General features: G+C 39.1%; 1 protein-coding gene and 1 non-coding gene across 2 annotated transcripts; one reads left to right on the top strand and one right to left on the bottom strand.

Annotated features, from left to right (window-relative positions):
- Nucleotides 1–564: 564 nt before the first annotated feature.
- LOC130941906 (uncharacterized) lies at nucleotides 565–1383 on the bottom strand. The gene has a single exon (XM_057870545.1). The coding sequence runs from the start codon at nucleotides 1189–1191 to the stop codon at nucleotides 769–771; it is 423 nt and encodes a 140-aa protein (XP_057726528.1). The 5' UTR covers nucleotides 1192–1383; the 3' UTR covers nucleotides 565–768.
- Nucleotides 1384–16595: 15212 nt separating this feature from the next.
- Nucleotides 16596–16703, top strand: LOC130942452 (small nucleolar RNA R71). Its single transcript, XR_009071022.1, has one exon. It is a non-coding gene; the product is annotated as a small nucleolar RNA R71 (small nucleolar RNA).
- The last annotated feature ends 3450 nt before the right edge of the window (nucleotides 16704–20153 follow it).

The raw sequence follows: 20153 nt of genomic DNA, 5'->3' as shown, positions 1-20153 counted from the left end.
TTAAAATATATAATGTTGTGTAGAAATACTATATTCCCCTCTTTTCTGATGTTGTGTAGATACTCATATTACCTGCTATATATATGATGTAACACTTTTAATTTCCATTCTATTATATATAATAGTGAGATAATATAAATATTGAAACGTGAAATTTTGAACAGAACACACAATGTGTACAGTTTTAAGAAGCAACATCGACATAGCATAGCTATGGCATGGCTTCTGTGATGTCAAGTCCCACTCTATTATTGTGATGCATAGTTTTGTAAGTAGCCAGATATATATATATATATCATGTTCATGGGCAACTTTCAACTCATAGATTAGTGTAGTCAATAATGTTTAGAATGAAGCTATATAGCAATCGCAACACTAATCCGACAAGATGTGAAAATTTTGCATAATATTTATGCTGAAACCTCAATCTCATAAGCCCAACAGTGATCATCTAACAACTCCACAAGAGCCTAACTCAACTATAAAATTAATAATATAATAATTAGAAATATAACACTTAGAAATAATTACATCAAATCTAAGATACTACTAAACATATTCTAATATTAAAAATTTACCTCAGAATATATATATATATAATTTAGATCATAGCAGGATCTGATGTTACTAAAGATGATCATAAGTTCATAACCTATCCATGGGGCATTTTCATACCCTAAACCAAACACTAACTTTTCAGCCCAGAAGGAAAATCCTCACTAAATTTCAGATGCTGTAAGTCTACAACAGTAGAAAGAAGAAACACTTTTAAAACTCAAGACTGTTGGCGTCGGAAGCAACTGCTTTCGGGTACCCATCATACTCGATCTTCTTGATGTGCAGCGAAGAACACACCATCTTGAACTTGCGCCTCAGCTCATCCATGATCTCCTGCACGTGCTGGTCCTCTGGGTCCATCATGGGGTACCTCTGGAGCAGCTCCTCCATCTGCCGGATACCTGCTTGGGCCCGAGAAGAGAACACTGCGTGGTCAGCCTGGATAGGAGAGACCCAGAGGTCAATGCAGCCCTTGTAAAAGCCCAACTCCTCACCGACCTCGAAACCTACCTTGAGGCCCACCTGCCTGGCCTCTTCCTTGCCAGCGGTGAGACCTTCGGAATGGCCTTGGTTGTATCCTTCCTTGTAGTGGGTCTCCTCCAAGTTCAGCGAAGAATCGAATATGTCATCCATGGCCAGTGATTTTGGCCAAAAAAGAACTTACTTCGATTTATTAACTGCAGTTCAAAAGATTTCTGTTTTAATTTTTATGGTCCTGGAAAAAGAGAGATGGTGCAGGAGTTAGTTATAAGTAGAGGTGTAATCTGGTAGTGTTGGAAGAAAAATAACCCTTTAGATTGATGCACTTTTCATAACTAAACCTCAATGGAAACAATTGATTACAAGTGGGAATAGTTATCATTATCAATATGTTTGGCCCTATAGGGCTTTGGCCCTACTTTACAGGGCCAGAAGAATAAAAAACCCTTTAACTAATAGGGTCAAATTTTTAAAAAGCCCTCAGGACCAAAAGCCCTCGTGTGTGTTTTACTAATAATGATATCAGTTAATTTACCTTTTATTTCAATTAGAAGAGTAACTAAAAAGAAAATTCTTGATTAAAAACAAAATAATTACCCTCACTCCGAGTATTATTACTATGTTTTTTAGAATGTTATTGCTATTATGAGATTATATATTAACAAAACAGTCACAACAAAATATTGAAGGTATATGATAATAATTAGATGAACTTAATGTCAGTTTAAGGAAGAGAGTAAGAGACTATGCAGCATGAACATAATTCATCAAATCCAGTGAAATCATATCTCCAATTTTTTACTTTACTCATCTCTGAAGTTTCAACAAGAAGTAATTGAAGAGAAAAGTAGAAGAAATGACCAAATATAAGGAATGCATATACAGAGGAATAGATGAAATTTTGGATACTACATACTAGTGTTGCTTTGCACATCTATATGAAGCTAATTATCTGGTTTATTATGCCATTACCATTCTCATGAAACTCATCCAAATATGAAGATAATGAATCAAAATCAGCATAGAAAGAAAATATGGAATAGACAGAAGTAGAAGTGTAGAACGCACATCCTTTCACGTTTCAACGCAGAAGTAGTTCTCGGGTCAGGGACTCAGGGTAGATTTGGGGCTTGTAGGGCTTATAGCGCCAGCCTGTAATGAGAGAGGATTCAATGAAAGAAAGAGAGAGGATTCAATGAAGATTCAAAAGTGATGGGTTTTGTAATGAGAGCAACAGAAAACAGTGTTCTACTGTTCTGCTTTTTTTTTTCTTGACACAGTGTACGCTTGTTCTTATGTATTGTAGTTTGGAATTAATTGTGTTTTGTTTTTCTTCTTTTTTTCTATTCTCATTCTTAGCTTTGAATGTTGGCCAGCGAAAGATTAATTATGTTGCCAGAAGATTAAGTATTGACGTTTGTCGCTTTAACAAAATTAAGGAAGTTAATTATGAATTTATTATGATGCATTTTCATTAGGTTTCAATATTATATTCATAACCATTTCTATATGTTAAAGGTATCCATTTTTTATAGTTTGGATAGGAGATTAATTTTTTCAGAAAAGCTCCGCATACAAGCCCTAATGGCTTGTATGCTTTACAAGTTCATTTCGTAATAAATCCAAAAAACGCGCTGCTACACATACGTCGAATACACGCGCTCTATAAATATCATGCGTATATATAACTACCAAATTTAAAAGTTCTGTTTTCTTTTTCGTTCTCCTTATTTTCAGATTTGCTCGTTCTTCTTCTCGCGCCTCTTCCTGCTTCTTCTCGATCGTTCTTTTCTCCTCCTTTCTCACTGGTATGTTCTTTGTCATTTACGTTAGTTTCTCTCTCTGCAACTCCATCTTTGTTTTCTATTCGATTTCTGAAATCAAAGTTTGAATTCGTTTTTGAAGATAATGGATGATTCAACCTCAGATTGTCAGCTGAATCCAGGCGAAGTGGACGATGAATTTGAATCTAACGAAGTTCCTGAGGTTTGATTTACATAGGATTAGTATGAATTTTGTTGCAGTAATTTGTTTAGCAATGTGTAGGGGAATAATTTGTGAACATTGACTGTCAAAATAATGCATGAAGATAAATCTGTGAATTGAATGTAATGTATTAGTTTTGATTAATTATCTGGAATTTATAGTAGACGCTCGGGTGTAGATCAGACCTTTTTTGGGTGTATTTTTGCTAGAAGTGTGGGTGTATTTACACTTTACTGCTTTTTTGTTATTTTAATTGAGTTGTTGTTGTTCAGGTGTATTATATCAGACATGATTGGGTGTATTTTTAGTTTTTGACATGGTGTATTCTGCAGCCTGTGTATTTACAATTTATGGCTTTTATTGTCATTTTAGTTGAGTTGTTGCGGTTCTGGTGTATCATATCAGACATGATTGGGTGTATTTGAATCATATCTATGGGTGTATTTATAGTTTTTGACATGGTGTATTCTGCAGCCTCTCTCTGTTGTTGATGACCAGTTTATTCCGAAGGTTGGAATGACCTTTACCACCCTTGAAGATGCTGGAAAATTTTACAGGAACTACGCCAAGGTTGTAGGTTTTTCTACAAGAGTTCGGAGCACAAATAGGAAGGGAAACGAGATTAAGAATCAATTGATTACATGTAGCAGAGAGGGAAAATGGAAATCTAAAATATCTCCGACCGAGAAGATGAATCCGACAGCCGGTTTAAACTGTCCTGCAAGAATTTATATACACACATTGAAGGATGTCGGTGCTTGGATCATTTCAAAGGTTGTGCTGGATCATTCACACTCCTACTGTCCAAGTAAAGCAGAGATGCTCAAACAGCACAGGGAACTAAGCATGTCCATTCGTTGTACAATAGAGAATAACGAGGAGGCCGGTATCAGACCAAGCAAAACCTACCAATCATTTGTTGCGGCTGCCGGGGGTCACCGCGAGTTAAATTTTATCGAAAAGGACGTGAGGAATTACATTACCAGGGAAGTGCGGAATGTTTCCGAATAAGAAGATGCAAAGGAATTCGGGAAATATTTGTTAAGAATGAAAGAGAAGAATCAGAATTTTTTTTTGAGCTTGAACTCGAGGAGGATCAATCGATTAAGCTGGCTTTTTGGGCCGATGCAAGAAGTAGAGCTGCCTTTGAGTATTTCGGAGACGTCATTTCATTTGACACCACCTACAATACAAACAGGTAACAAACTGCCCCTGTTTATGATGCTAAATTAATGTATTTTTGTGAATCCGCAGCAGAGGTGTATATTGGCTGTTTTTTGGGTGTATACGAAGCATGTGTTGGGGTGTACCTAATGATTTTGCATTCTGCACTATGGTAATTTGTTTTCAAGTATAATTTGGTCTGTGGTTCTTTTGTCGGGGTGAATCACCACGGCCAGTCAACACTTCTCGGATGCTCTTTGATGAAAAACGAAGAAATTGAATCATTCAAATGGTTATTTCAATGTTGGCTTCATTGCATGGGAGGAAACGCTCCGAAAGGGTTTCTCACCGATCAATGCGCATCAATGAAAAGGGCTTTAGAGGCCTGTATGCCAACAACAATTCACCGTTGGTGTATTTGACACATCATGAAGAAGATTCCAAGCAAATTAAACGGGTACAAGGGACATGCAGGTATTGAACGAGAAATGAGCCAAATTGTTTTTAACTCTCATAGCAAAGACTCATTCGATAGGAATTGGAACGATTTTCTGCTGAATTTTGGTCTTGTGGACAACAAGTGGCTTTCAGGTAATGTCTTTTTAAAATCTGCAGCAGAGGTGTAAATTGCATATTTTTTCGGGTGTATTTATAGTCTGTGTTTGGGTGTATTATGCAGATCTGTATGAAGACCGTCATATATGGGTTCCTATCTATCTGGATCACCACTTCTGGGCAGGGATGAGAAACACACAAAGGAGCAAGAGCATGCATTCATTTTTTAACAAGTTTATTACTCGGAACAGCTTGCTTATTCAGTTCGTCAAACAATACGATAATTGCCACGGAAGTAGGGAGCAAGCAGAGAGAGAATCAGATGCTGCAGATTTTCATACGGTCATACCGTGTGCAACCAAATCCTCCATTGAAGCTCAGTTTCAAGATGTGTACACTCATCAAAAGTTTAGGGAAGTCCAAGCGCAATTCAGAGGAAAGGTGAATTGCATCACCAGATTAACGAATTCCGCTCTAGGCTATTCAGTATACGAAGTCGGAGAACAAGTTCCAGCTCAATATTCAACAAGTTTGTGGTTACTTACGACTCAGTTGCAGCCGAGGTAAAATGCCAATGCTTATTATTCGAGTCGAGAGGGATACTGTGTCGTCACGCACTAAGCGTGTTAAGCTTTGAACAAGTAAGCCAAGTGTCACCTAGATATATACTGGAACGATGGAGCAAGAAGGTAAAGAGGCGACACACACACATCAAGAGCAGCCACGATGAGCCACTGATGGAGCCAAGAAGCAAGAGGTTTGACCAATTGGTTTTTCGTTCACAAAATATTTGCGAATTTGCATCCGAATCAGAGGAGCTGAATGCATTTTTGCACCGTTCGTACGATAACGTCATGGCTGAGATGGAATCATTAAAAGCCAAAAGGAATGGGACATCTTCTTTATCCCACAAAGACGCCAACTTGGAATCCGTTAACGAGCTTCAAAGCCCGCCAAGGATCCGAACAAGAGGACGTCCAAAAAATAGGCTAGGTTCAAAGTTGGACAAACAGATTACAAATGCCACAAAGAAGAAGAAAACGAAAGTTTTAAGTGAGGTAAAAGTAATGTTCTTTAAATTTGTGGTGATTGAGTTTATTTTTCTCGTTAATAGTTTAGCTAATATGTGACTGTTATATTCAGATAAACCTGTTTGATGCTACATCAGTGGTGCATTCAAATAACAGGCAATATCAAGGATATGTTATGAATTATCAGTTTACGGTACCAGCAGCAGTGGATAACTCTTTGGGTGTATAGTTTTACAGAATATGGGTGTAAAAGCACTGTTTCTCTTGGGTGTATTTTTGTGAATTCACATTTTACATTTTAAGTGTTTAGGGTTCAGGGTTTTAGTCTCAAAGCATCATGGGGGGATAGATTTCAGGGTGTATATTCAACTTTATTTGGGTTTAAAAAATCGCAGGTTATGGGTGTATATTTGATTTGATGTTTTTCTTCATATTTTGGTACCTGTAATTCATACATTTTGAATACAGCACAGACAGTTTAACAGCACATACAGTTTGGGTGTATATTTTAAGCAATCTTGGGTGTATATTAAACCCCCCGTTGGGTGTAAAATTTATAATCTATCTTTAGATCTGCCTTGATGTTTTCCTTCATATTTAACTACCTGTAATACAACTTTTGAATACAGCACAGACAGTTTAACAGCACATATAGTTTAACTATGGAAAAAAATTTCATTGAATAGAAGTTGTTTATAAATGGCAATTTTTTACAGCATTTGTTCAATTTACAAACTAGCTAGCAGTTGGATTACTCATTTTCTATATCAGTAGAATTTATCTGACAAAACAGACTCAATAATACGGAGGATGGCTTCGACAGTCTTATTGCATTACTCGCTCTAATTGCTTCATCTCTCTCTTTACTCATTTCATTGAATAGTATCCGCGAAGCATACTCCACTCTATAGTGGTCCACCTCGTCCTACAATTAAAAAGTATATTCTGTTTAAACAGCAATATTAATTCATTAAAGTAATACATAGTTATATAGTTCTAAAGACAGTTACCTGTTTCCAATTATCCCATTCATACTTCCCCTTTTTAATGTTTTCCGGCTCAATTAACTCAAGCCACTTCATAACGTAGATAGCGCAGTCATATCTGAAAATGAAGAAAATAAATTACAAATCTCATTTAGGAAAGTTTAATGTTCAGAGTCACAAATTTATACGTTGATTTTTGGCCTGATATTTTGACGTATGATGCTTTAATTTCCTTCTCCTTCTCGCCTTTCTTCAGAGGTTCCCCGCCAACATATGCTCTCATTCTTGAAATTACATATCCCTTAAATACCAAAACAAATCAGTAATACACCCGAATGAAATACACCCAAATGAATGCACAAGATACAACCAACTGAATAAACAACATACACCCAACTTGATCAACAAAATACACCCAAATGGTTCTACAAAATACACCCAAAGGAGAACACAGAGCCAACTTACAGTGAATTTATTAAGCTTCTTTCTCTGATCGCTTAAAGCTTTCTTGTGTAGCGGGTCAAGTATATGAAATCTCCGCTTTCTTGTATCAATCACCCATAACCACCAATGGTCCGCGTGACAAACAGGTGCAAAAATCTGAAGGATTGCCATATTTCAACAGTGTGGTATTTTATTTGGCATATAAGTAAAGAACGGTACTAACAAATTTTACTAATGACAACTTACATATGGATGCAAAGTTAATTTTTTTGCATCTATAAAGGGAATAAAACTTGGGTAATCTTCCACCCTGAATTCTTTATTGGTTCTAGGTGATATGAATTCCCCGTTTGGGTGCTTCGAAATGGCCATGTTCTGCAACAATTGTGAGACAACAAACATAATACTGAAAATACACCCAAGTGAATACTATAAATACACCCAAATAAATACACAATTTACACCCAAGTGAACTTAAAAAATACACCTAAATGAATACAGAAAATACACCCAAAATGCGTAGAAGTAACACTTACCACAATATCGGGGGGGGGGGGGCGGGGGAGACAGTATACTTGTTTTTGAAACCTTTTATCATTTGTCTGGTTGAGGATGAGGCACATGGCAGATACAATCTAGAAATATATGCCGAAATCAATTTATATTAATAAACATTGCATTAAACTTTGGTGTAAAAACATTAGTGTTATTCTAATATTACCTCAGCTTCTATATAAGTTGCTGGCTGGAGTGATGCAATGTGCATTTTTGTCAAAATGTATTTATCTTGGGCCATCAAAGTGCACATGTTTTCATACTCGTTAGTTCTGCCATCTGCGTATGTCTTCACTCGCGTCCCCCAAATGTAGCACTTCTGTTTCATATCATCCGTATTCTCATTTATCCCCGCAGGAGTTTCAAACCTCCCAGAACTTTCTCCCCCAGTCTCCCTTTGAATTTGTGGACTTTTACTTTCTTCTTTCGCTGCATTTCTTGCTATTTTTTGTACCAAATCGTCTAATTGTTCTAGCAAATTTGCAGTTTCTGGAGATTTTGCCTTTTTTGTCTCCTGCGTTGACGCTCCCTCCTGGCTTGAATCAGTCAAGCCAAGGGTGAATGATGGCACTGGATCTGTTTTAGGAACATAGGATGCTGTCCGTGCCATCATCATCAGGGCAGCAACGTCTTCTACGGCTGGATGACTGCGTCATCATGTATAACGTATTATAAGAGTAAGAATATATAGATCATAAGCAAAGATTGATTTTAGTCTGATGAACTTACATTTTAGATGGAGTTGGGAGAAGCGTGGGTGTGGTTTCTTGAAGTTGTTGGGGGGTTCAGAAGTGCTGCACAGTTACACAAAATTAATCTTGGCGTAAAAAAAACTACTCAGGAACAATATACACCCAAACTGTTACCAAATATACACCCGAACTGTAACCCAATATACACCCAAACTCTAAACAAATATTCACCCAATACTATTTCTTACGTTTCTGTAGTTCCTTCAATCTGTAGCAGAGGGGTTGGTTCAAAATCTGACTCAGGTGTTTCTTGAAGTTCCGGCACAGTGGTTGTTTGGGACGCCGGCACAAAAACTTGAATTGGGACTCTAAACAAGAAGAAAAATGAAAGGTTAACAACGCCTTTGAAAATAATAAGGTTGAAATATTCTTGAAAAACTCACATTACAAGCACATCCGACGGTGTATGTTCCCTCACAACCATCATATTCGAATCAGCCGGCTCACTGGCTGACTGTTGAACCGGACTCAACCTAAAATACACCCGAACAATTCAAAAAGAAGACAGGTTTTGTTTTTTGAGAACTTACATACTTGCAGTTTTTGCTTTTTTTTCCTGCCTTTTTTTTCTTGTATAAAATAATAAAAGGCTTTTTTTTTCTAAAAAAAATATATACAGAATTAGAAGTAGAAGGTAATAGAAGAACAAAAGTAACGGTTATTTGAAAGATAAATTACATGCTCTCTGACGACTGGTTTACACTACTCTGTTCTGTGCGTTCTTGAGAGGAAAGATCATCACTTCCCAAGTTCACAGCTGGTATTCTAAATAGATTTCATGTTATTCAGACAAAATAAGAGACATGTATTAAATACACCCAAATGAATGCACAAGATACAACCAACTGAATGGATAATATACACCCAACACAACAAATGAAATATTCCAACTTAATAAACAACATACACCCAACTTGATCAACAAAATACACCCAAATGGTTCCACAAAATACACCCAAACAAGAAATATTTTTGAATTTTATGATTTTTTTAATTTTTTAATTTTTTGTGTTTTTCGAAAATTAAGTGGAAAAAGAAGGTATCAAAATTCTTAATGAGAATTCCAGGAATCAGTGCAATGCTAGTCTAAGACTCCGGTCCAGGAATTAGACATGGCTTCACAGCCAGCCAAGCTTCCAAAGAAAGCTTCGGTCCAAAACACTAGACATGACCAAAGGTCAGCCAAGCCTTAGCAAATCACTGCTCCAAAAGCAAGATTGATACGAAATCAACAAGCTCTTGTGGTGATAAGTTGAAACCTCGGTCCAATCAGATTAGACATGGCTTCTCAGCCAGCCAGATTTCAACAAATCATCATGAAACTCTAGAATTCATCTTCAAGAACAATCCCCGGCAACGGCGCCAAAAGAATCACTGGATTCTACTCCGGTCTGATTGAGAACCGACATATGGAATGCCGTGCCGTGACAGGGCATTAGGAATCGTTCCAATGAGAGGATGGGAGGTAGCCACTGACAACGGTGAAACCCTACACACAGCTTGCCATGGAAGGAGACTTGCGTGTTTGATGAAGAAGACAGTAGGAAAGCAGAGATTCAGAAGATGGAGCATCTCCAAACCTCAACCTATTCTCCATTACTGCAAAACAAGTAACCATTTCATGTTCTTTTACTTTTTACAATCAATCCTGATAATTTCTGATATCCTGACTAAGATTTACAAGATAACCATAGCTTGATTCAAGCCGACAATCTCCGTGGGATCGACCCTTGCTCACGCAAGGTATTACTTGGACGACCCAGTGCACTTGCTGGTTAGTTGTGCGGGATTGCAAAAGTGTTATTGCAATTTCGTGCACCAAGTTTTTGGTGCGCGAAATTGTGATCACTACAACTTCGCACAACTAACCAGCAAGTGCACTGGGTCGTCCAAGTAATACCTTACGCGAGTAAGGGTCGATCCCACGGAGATTGTTAGTATTGAAGCAAGCTATGGTCATCTTGTAAATCTTAGTCAGGCAAACTCAGATATATATGGTGATGAACGAAAATAACATAGAAGATAAAGATAGTGATACTTATGTAATTCATTGGTAGGAACTTCAGATAAGCGCATGAAGATGCCTTCCCTTCCGTCTCTCTGCTTTCCTACTGTCTTCATCCAACCCTTCTTACTCCTTTCCATGGCAAGCTCGTATAGGGTCTCACTGTTGTCAGCAGCTACCTCCCATCCTCGCAGTGAAAGCTAATGCACACACTCTGTCACAGTGCTGCCAATCACCGGTGTGGTTCCCTCCCCTACCGGAATAGAATAACTCTTTTGCGTCTGTCACTAACGCCCAGTAGGTTACAGGGTTGAAGCACGTCACAGTCATTCAGTCATTGAATCCTACTCAGAACACCACAGACAAGGTTAGACCTTCCGGATTCTCTTGAATGCTGCCATCAGTTCTTGCCTATACCACGAAGACTCTGATCTCACGGAATGGCTGGCTCGTTTGTCAGGCGAGCACTCGGTTGTCAGGCGATCAACCATGCATCGTGCAATCAGGAATCCAAGAGATATTCACTAAGCCTCAGATGCTTGTAGAACAAGAATGGTTGTCAGTCACCTTGTTCATGAGTGAGAATGGTGATGGGCGTCAATCATCACCTTCATCATGTTGAAGAACAAGTGATATCTTGGATAAAGAACAAGCGGAATTTGAATGAAAGAACAATAGTAATTGCATTAATACTCGAGGTACAGCAGAGCTCCACACCTTAATCTATGGTGTGTAGAAACTCCACCGTTGAAAATACATAAGCATAAGGTCCAGGCATGGCCGAATGGCCAGCCTCCCAATGATCTAAGAACTAAAATGTCCAAAGATGATCTAGAGATCTAAAAGTGATCCAAAGATTTCTATACAATAGTAAAAGGTCCTACTTATAAGAAACTAGTAGCCTAGGGTGTACAGAAATGAGTAAATGACATAAAAATCCTCTTCCGGGCCCACTTGGTGTGTGCTTGGGCTGAGCAATGAAGCAATTTCGTGTAGAGACTCTTCTTGGAGTTAAACGCCAGCTTTGGTGCCAGTTTGGGCGTTTAACTCCCATTTGGGTGCCAGTTCCAGTGTTTAACGCTGGGATTTCTTGAGGTGACTTTGAACGCCGGTTTGGGCCATCAAATCTTGGGCAAAGTATGAACTATTATATATTTCTGGAAAGCCCAGGATGTCTACTTTCCAACGCCGTTGAGAGCGCGCCAATTGGGCTTCTGTAGCTCCAGAAAATCCGCTTCGAATGCAGGGAGGTCAGAATCCAACAGCATCTGCAGTCCTTTTGAGTCTCTGGATCAGATTTTTGCTCAGGTCCCTCAATTTCAGCCAGAAAATACCTGAAATCACAGAAAAACACACAAACTCATAGTAAAGTCCAGAAAAGTGAATTTTAATTAAAAACTAATAAAAATATACTAAAAACTAACTATATCATATCAAAAACATACTAAAAACAATGCCAAAAAGTATACAAATTATCCGCTCATCACAACACCAAACTTAAATTGTTGCTTGTCCCCAAGCAACTGAAAATCAAATAAGATAAAAAGAAGAGAATATGCAATGAACTCCGAAAACATCTATGAAGATCAGTATTAATTAGATGAGCGGGGCTTTTACTTTTTGCCTCTGAATAGTTTTGGCATCTCACTCTATCCCTTGTAATTCAGAATGATTGGCTTCTTTAGGAACTTAGAATCCAGATAGTGTTAATGATTCTCCTAGTTAAGTATGATGATTCTTGAACATAGCTATTTCTTGAGTCTTGGCCGTGGCCCAAAGCACTCTGTCTTCCAGTATTACCACCGGATACATACATGCCACAGACACATAATTGGGTGAACCTTTTCAGATTGTGACTCAGCTTTGCTAAAGTCCCCAATTAGAGGTGTCCAGGGTTCTTAAGCACACTCTTATTTGCCTTGGATCACAACTTTATTCTTTCTTTTTCTTTCTTTTTCTCTTTCTCTCTTTTTTTTCTTTTTTCTTTTTCGGTTTTTTTTTTTTTTGAAATGCTTTTTCTTGCTTCAAGAATCATTTTATTGATTTTTCAGATCCTCAGTAACATGTCTCCTTTTTCATCATTCTTTCAAGAGCCAACATTCATGAACCACAAATTCAAAAGACATATGCACTGTTTAAGCATACATTCAGAGAACAAAAATATTGCCACCACATCAAAATAATTAAACTATTATAAAATTCAAAATTCATGCAATTCTTTCTTTTATCAATTAGGCACGTTTTTATTGAAGAAAGGTGATGGATTCATAGGACATTCATAACTTTAAGGCATAGACACTAAGACACTAATGATCATAAGACACAAACATGGATAAACATAAGCATTAAAATTCGAAAAACAGAAGAACAATAACAAGGAAATCAAAGAACGGGTCCACCTTAATGATGGCGGCTCTTTCTTGCTCTTGAAGATCCTATGGAGTGCTTGAGCTCCTCAATGTCTCTTCCTTGTCTTTGTTGCTCCTCCCTCATGATTCTTTGATCTTCTCTAATTTCATGAAGGATGATGGAGTGTTCTTGATGCTCCACCCTCAGTTGTCCCATGTTGGAACTTAGTTCTCCTAGGGAGGTGTTTAGTTGCTCCCAATAATTTTGTGGAGGAAAGTGCATCCCTTGAGGAATCTCAGGGATCTCATGGTGAGAGGGGTCTCTTGTGTACTCCATCCTTTTCTTGGTGATGGGCTTGTCCTCATCAATGGGGATGTCTCCCTCTATGTCAACTCCAACTGAATAACAGAGGTGACAAATGAGATGAGGAAAGGCTAACCTTGCCAAGGTGGAGGTCTTGTCCGCCACCTTATAGAGTTCTTGGGCTATAACCTCATGAACCTCTATTTCTTCTCCAATCATGATACTATGGATCATGATGGCCCGGTCTATGGTAACTTCGGACCGGTTGCTAGTGGGGATGATTGAGCGTTGTATGAACTCTAACCATCCTTTAGCCACGGGCTTGAGGTCATGCCTTCTCAATTGGACCGGCTTTCCTCTTGAATCTTGCTTCCATTGTGCGCCCTCTTCACATATGACTGTGAGGACTTGGTCCAACCTTTGATCAAAGTTGACCCTTCTAGTGTAAGGATGCTCATCTCCTTGCATCATAGGCAAGTTGAACGCCACCCTCACACTCTCCGGACTAAAATCCAAGTATTTCCCCCGAACCATAGTGAGATAGTTCTTTGGATTCGGGTTCACACTTTGGTCATGGTTCTTTGTGATCCATGCATTGGCATAGAACTCTTGAACCATCAAGATTCTGACTTGTTGAATGGGGTTGGTAAGAACTTCCCAACCTCTTCTTCGGATCTCATGGCGGATCTCCGGATATTCACCCTTTTTGAGTGAAAAGGGGACCTCGGAGATCACCTTCTTCAAGGCCACAACTTCATAGAAGTGGTCTTGATGCACCCTTGAGAGGAATCTATCCATCTCCCATGACTCGGAGGTGGAAGCTTTTGCCTTCCCTTTCCTCTTTTTAGAGGTTTCTCCGGCCTTGGATGCCATAATGGTTATGGAAAAACGAAAAAGCAACGCTTTTACCACACCAAACTTAAAATGTTTGCTCGTCCTCGAGCAAAAGAAGAAAGAAGAGAGTAGAAGAAGAAGAAATGAAGAAGAGGGAGATGGTGGTGTATTCGGCCAAGAAGGGGGAAGAAAGGGTGTTTAGGTTGTGTGAAAATGAAGAGTTGAAGAAGGGTATTTATAGGAGAGAGGGGGGTAAAGGTTCGGCCATTATGGGTGGGTTTGGGAGGGAGAGTGGTTTGAATTTGAAGGGTGAGGTTGGTGGGGTTTATGAGGGATGGATGTGAGTGGTGAAGAGAAAGATGGGATTTGATAGGTGAGGGGTTTTTGGGGAAGAGGTGTTGAGGTGATTGGTGAATGGGGGAAGAAGAGAGAGAGTGATGGTAGGGTCCTGTGGGGTCCACAGATCCTGTAGTGTCAAGGAAAAGTCATCCCTGCACCAAATGTTGCTCAAAATCACGTTTTGAGCCATTTCTGGCGTTAAACGCCGGGCTGGTGCCCATTCCTGGCGTTTAACGCCAGGTTCTTACCCTTTACTGGCGTTTAACGCCAGTCTGGTGCCCCTTTCTGGCGTTAAACGCCCAGAATGGTGCCAGACTGGGCGTTAAACGCCCAACAGCTAGCATTACTGGCGTTTGAACGCCAGTTTCTTCTCCTCCAGGGTGTGCTGTTTTTCTTCCTGTTTTTCATTCTGTTTTTGCTTTTTTCATTGTTTTTGTGACTTCTTATGATCATCAACCTACAAAAAGATAAATAACAAAAGAAAATAATTAATTATAAAACATTGGGTTGCCTCCCAACAAGCGCTTCTTTAATGTCATTAGCTTGACAGAGGGCTCTCATGGAGCCTCAGAAATGCTCAGAACCGTGTTGAAACCTCCCAACACCAAACTTAGAGTTTGAATGTGGGGTTTCAACACCAAACTTAGAGTTTGGTTGTAGCCTCCCAACACCAAACTTAGAGTTTGACTGTGGGGGCTCTGTTTGGCTCTGCTTTGAGAGGAGCTCTTCATGCTTCCTCTCCATGATGACAGAGGGATATCCTTGGGCCTTAAACACCAAGGATTTTTCATTCACTTGAATGATTAACTCTCCTCTGTCAACATCAATCACAGCCTTTGCTGTGGCTAGGAAGGGTCTGCCAAGGATGATGGATTCATCCATGCACTTCCCAGTCTCTAGGACTATGAAATCAGTAGGAATGTACTGGTCTTCAACTTTAACCAGAACATCCTCTACAAGTCCATGGGCTTGTTTTCTTGAGTTGTCTGCCATCTCTAATGAGATTCTTGCAGCTTGCACCTCTAAGATCCCTAATTTCTCCATTACAGAGAGGGGCATGAGGTTCACACTTGACCCTAAGTCACACAAGGCCTTCTTGAAGGTCATGGTGCCTATGGTACAAGGTATAGAAAACTTCCCAGGATCCTGCCTCTTTTGAGGCAGTTTCTGCCTAGACAAGTCATCCAGTTCTTTGGTGAGCAAGGGAGGTTCATCCTCCCAAGTCTCATTTCCAAATAACTTGTCATTTAGTTTCATGATTGCTCCAAGGTATTTAGCAACTTGCTCTTCAGTAACATACTCATCCTCTTCAGAGGAAGAATACTCATCAGAGCTCATGAATGGCAGAAGTAAGTCCAATGGAATCTCTATGGTCTCATTTTGAGCCTCAGATTCCCAAGGTTCCTCATTGAGGAACTCAGAGGAGAGTGGTGCACGCCCACTGGGGTCTTTCTCAGTGGCGTCTTCTTCCTCTCTTTCCTCTCCATATTCGGCCATGTTGATGGCCTTGCACTCTCCTTTTGGATTTTCTTCTGTATTACTTGGGAGAGTACTAGGAGGGAGTTCAGTAACTTTCTTGCTCAGCTGACCCACTTGTCCTTCCAAATTTCTGATGGAGGACCTTGTTTCATTCATGAAACTTTGAGTGGTCTTTATTAGATCAGAGACCATTGTTGCTAAGTCAGAAGTATTCTGCTTAGAACTCTCTGTCTGTTGCTGAGAAGATGATGGAAAAGGCTTGCCATTGCTAAACCTGTTTCTTCCACCATTATTGTTATTGAAACCTTGTTGAGGTCTCTCTTGATTCTTCCATGAGAGATTTGGGTGATTTCTCCATGAAGAATTGTAGGTATTTCCATAGGGTTCTCCTAGGTAATTCACCTCTTCCATGGAAGGGTTCTCAGGATCATAAGCTTCTTCCTCGGATGAAGCATCCTTAGTACTGTTTGGTGCATTTTGCATTCCAGACAGACTTTGAGAAATCAAATTGACTTGTTGAGTCAATATTTTATTCTGAGCCAATATGGCATTCAGAGTGTCAATCTCAAGAACTCCTCTTCTGACTAGTCCCATTGTTCACAGGATTCCTTTCAGAAGTGTACATGAATTGGTTATTTGCAACCATTTCAATCAATTCTTGAGCTTCTGCAGGCGTCTTCTTCAGATGAAGAGATCCTCCAGCAGAGCTATCCAAGGACATCTTAGATAGTTCAGAGAGACCATCATAGAAAATACCTATGATGCTCCATTCAGAAAGCATGTCTGAAGGACATCTTCTGATTAATTGTTTGTATCTTTCCCAAGCTTCATAGAGGGATTCTCCATCCTTCTGTCTGAAGGTTTGGACTTCCACTCTAAGCTTACTCCATCTTTGTGGTGGAAAGAACTTTGCCAAGAAGGCATTGACTAGCTTTTCCCAAGAGTCCAGGCTTTCTTTAGGTTGAGAATCCAACCATATTCTAGCTCTGTCTCTTATAGCAAAAGGGAATAGCATCAGTCTGTAGACCTCAGGGTTAACCCCATTAGTCTTGACTGTGTCACAGATTTGCAAGAATTCAGCTAAAAACTGATGAGGATCTTCCATTGGAAGTCCATGGAACTTGCAATTCTGTTGCATTAGAGAAACTAATTGAGGCTTAAGCTCAAAGTTGTTTGCTCCAATGGCAGGGATAGAGATGCTTCTCCCATAGAAATCAGGAGTAGGTGCAGTGAAGTCACCCAGCACCTTCCTTGCATTGTTGGCATTGTTGTTGTTTTCGGCTGCCATGTGTTCTTCTTCCTTGAAGAATTCGGTCAGGTCCTCTAAAGAGAGTTGTACTTTAGCTTCTCTTAGCTTTCTCTTCAAGGTCCTTTCAGGTTCAGGATCAGCTTCAACAAGAATGCCTTTGTCTCTGCTCCTGCTCATATGAAAGAGAAGAGAAAAAGAAAATGTGGAATCCTCTATGTCACAGTATAGAGATTCCTTGAAATGTCAGAGGAACAAAGAAATAGAAAGAAGAAGGAGAAGAAGAATTCGAACTTTAGTTAGATAAGGTTCGAATTGTGCATTTAGAAGGAGTGGTACTCCATAAATAGAAGGATGTGAGAAGGAGGGAAGAGGATTTTCGAAAATTCAATTAAAAGATTTTGAAAACATTTTGAAAATTTGATTGATAATTTTCGAAAATTGAAAGTGGAAGAGAAATCAAGTGATTTTTGAAAAAGATTTTGAAATTAGAAACTAAAAAGATTTGATTGAAAACTAATTTGAAAAAGATATGATAAAAAAATATGATTGAAAGGTTATTGTCTTAAAAAGATGTGATTGAGAAGATATGATTTGAAAACCATTTTAAAAGATATGTTTTGAAATTTATTTTAAAAGATTTGATTTGGAAAATTAGTGACTTGCCTAACAAGAAAAGATATGATTCAAACATAAAACCTTCCTTAACAGAAAAGGCAAAAAATGTTCAATCAAATCATTAATTGTTAGTAAGTATCTTTGAAAGGAAAGAAATTAATTTTGAAAACATTTGAGTGAAAAGATTTGATTTGAAAAAGATTTGATTTTGAAAAACTTAAAAAAAATTGATTTGAAAACAAAATCTTCCCCCTAGCACCATCCTGGCGTTAAACGCCCAGAATGGTATACATTCTGGCGTTTAACGCCCAAAATGCTACCTCTTTGGGCGTTAAACGCCCAACCAGGTGCCCTGGCTGGCGTTTAAACGCCAGTCTGCCTTCTTCACTGGGCATTTTTGAATGCTCAGCTTTTTCTGTATAATTCCTCTGCAGTGTGTTCTGAATCTTCAATCCCTTGTATCATTGACTTGAAAAGACACAAATTAAAAATATTTTTGGATTTTAATAATTAAAATGCAACAAGAATCGAATAACAATGCATGCAAGACACCAAACTTAGCAGTTTGTATACTACTGACACTAATGAACTGAAAATGCATATGAGACACACAAAATACTCAAGTCAATAGAATTCAAAGATCAGAGCAAGTGAATCATCAAGAACATCTTGAAGATCACTAAGACATATGAATGCATGCAATTGACACCAAACTTAGGATGAGACACTAGACTCAAACAGAAATATTTTTGAATTTTATGATTTTTTTAATTTTTTAATTTTTTGTGTTTTTCGAAAATTAAGTGGAAAAAGAAGGTATCAAAATTCTTAATGAGAATTCCAGGAATCAGTGCAATGCTAGTCTAAGACTCCGGTCCAGGAATTAGACATGGCTTCACAGCCAGCCAAGCTTCCAAAGAAAGCTTCGGTCCAAAACACTAGACATGACCAAAGGTCAGCCAAGCCTTAGCAAATCACTGCTCCAAAAGCAAGATTGATACGAAATCAACAAGCTCTTGTGGTGATAAGTTGAAACCTCAGTCCAATCAGATTAGACATGGCTTCTCAGCCAGCCAGATTTCAACAAATCATCATGAAACTCTAGAATTCATCTTCAAGAATTTCGAAAAAAAAATACCTAATCTAAGCAACAAGATGAACCGTCAGTTGTCCAGCCTGAACAATCCCGGGCAATAACACCAAAAATCTGATGTTGCTGCCGGATCTTGGCACTGATGTTACCAAAGGCTTGCTCAAAACTAGAACAATCCCCGGCAACGACGCCAAAAACTTGGTGCGCGAAATTGTGATCACTACAACTTCGCACAACTAACCAGCAAGTGCACTGGGTCGTCCAAGTAATACCTTACGCGAGTAAGGGTCGATCCCACGGAGATTGTTAGTATTGAAGCAAGCTATGGTCATCTTGTAAATCTTAGTCAGGCAAACTCAGATATATATGGTGATGAACGAAAATAACATAAAAGATAAAGATAGTGATACTTATGTAATTCATTGGTAGGAACTTCAGATAAGCGCATGAAGATGCCTTCCCTTCCGTCTCTCTGCTTTCCTACTGTCTTCATCCAACCCTTCTTACTCCTTTCCATGGCAAGCTCGTATAGGGTCTCACTGTTGTCAGCAGCTACCTCCCATCCTCGCAGTGAAAGCTAATGCACACACTCTGTCACAGTGCTGCCAATCACCGGTGTGGTTCCCTCCCCTACCGGAATAGAATAACTCTTTTGCGTCTGTCACTAACGCCCAGTAGGTTACAGGTTTGAAGCACGTCACAGTCATTCAATCATTGAATCCTACTCAGAATACCACAGACAAGGTTAGACCTTCCAGATTCTCTTGAATGCTGCCATCAGTTCTTGCCTATACCACGAAGACTCTGATCTCACGGAATGGCTGGCTCGTTTGTCAGGCGAGCACTCGGTTGTCAGGCGATCAACCATGCATCGCGCAATCAGGAATCCAAGAGATATTCACTAAGCCTCAGATGCTTGTAGAACAAGAATGGTTGTCAGTCACCTTGTTCATGGGTGAGAATGGTGATGGGCGTCAATCATCACCTTCATCATGTTGAAGAACAAGTGATATCTTGGACAAAGAACAAGCGGAATTTGAATGAAAGAACAATAGTAATTGCATTAATACTCGAGGTACAGCAGAGCTCCACACCTTAATCTATGGTGTGTAGAAACTCCACCGTTGAAAATACATAAGCATAAGATCCAGGCATGGCCGAATGGCCAGCCTCCCAATGATCTAAGATAGCATAAAACAAAGATAGCTACCAAGATCTCTAAATACAATAGTAAAAGGTCCTTCTTATAGAAAACTAGTAGCCTAGGGTGTACAAAGATGAGTAAATGACATAAAAATCCACTTCCGGGCCCACTTGGTGTGTGCTTGGGCTGAGCAATGAAGCATTTTTCGTGTAGAGACTCTTCTTGGCGTTTA

This window comes from Arachis stenosperma, chromosome 7 (genome assembly GCF_014773155.1).
Source record: "Arachis stenosperma cultivar V10309 chromosome 7, arast.V10309.gnm1.PFL2, whole genome shotgun sequence".
Lineage (NCBI taxonomy): Eukaryota > Viridiplantae > Streptophyta > Magnoliopsida > Fabales > Fabaceae > Arachis > Arachis stenosperma.
This window is presented reverse-complemented; position numbering and strand designations above follow the sequence as displayed.

Coding starts and splice junctions, on each gene's coding strand:
- LOC130941906 (XM_057870545.1), bottom strand. CDS start 1,191: ATGGATGACATATTCGATTCTTCGCTGAACTTGGAGGAGACCCACTAC.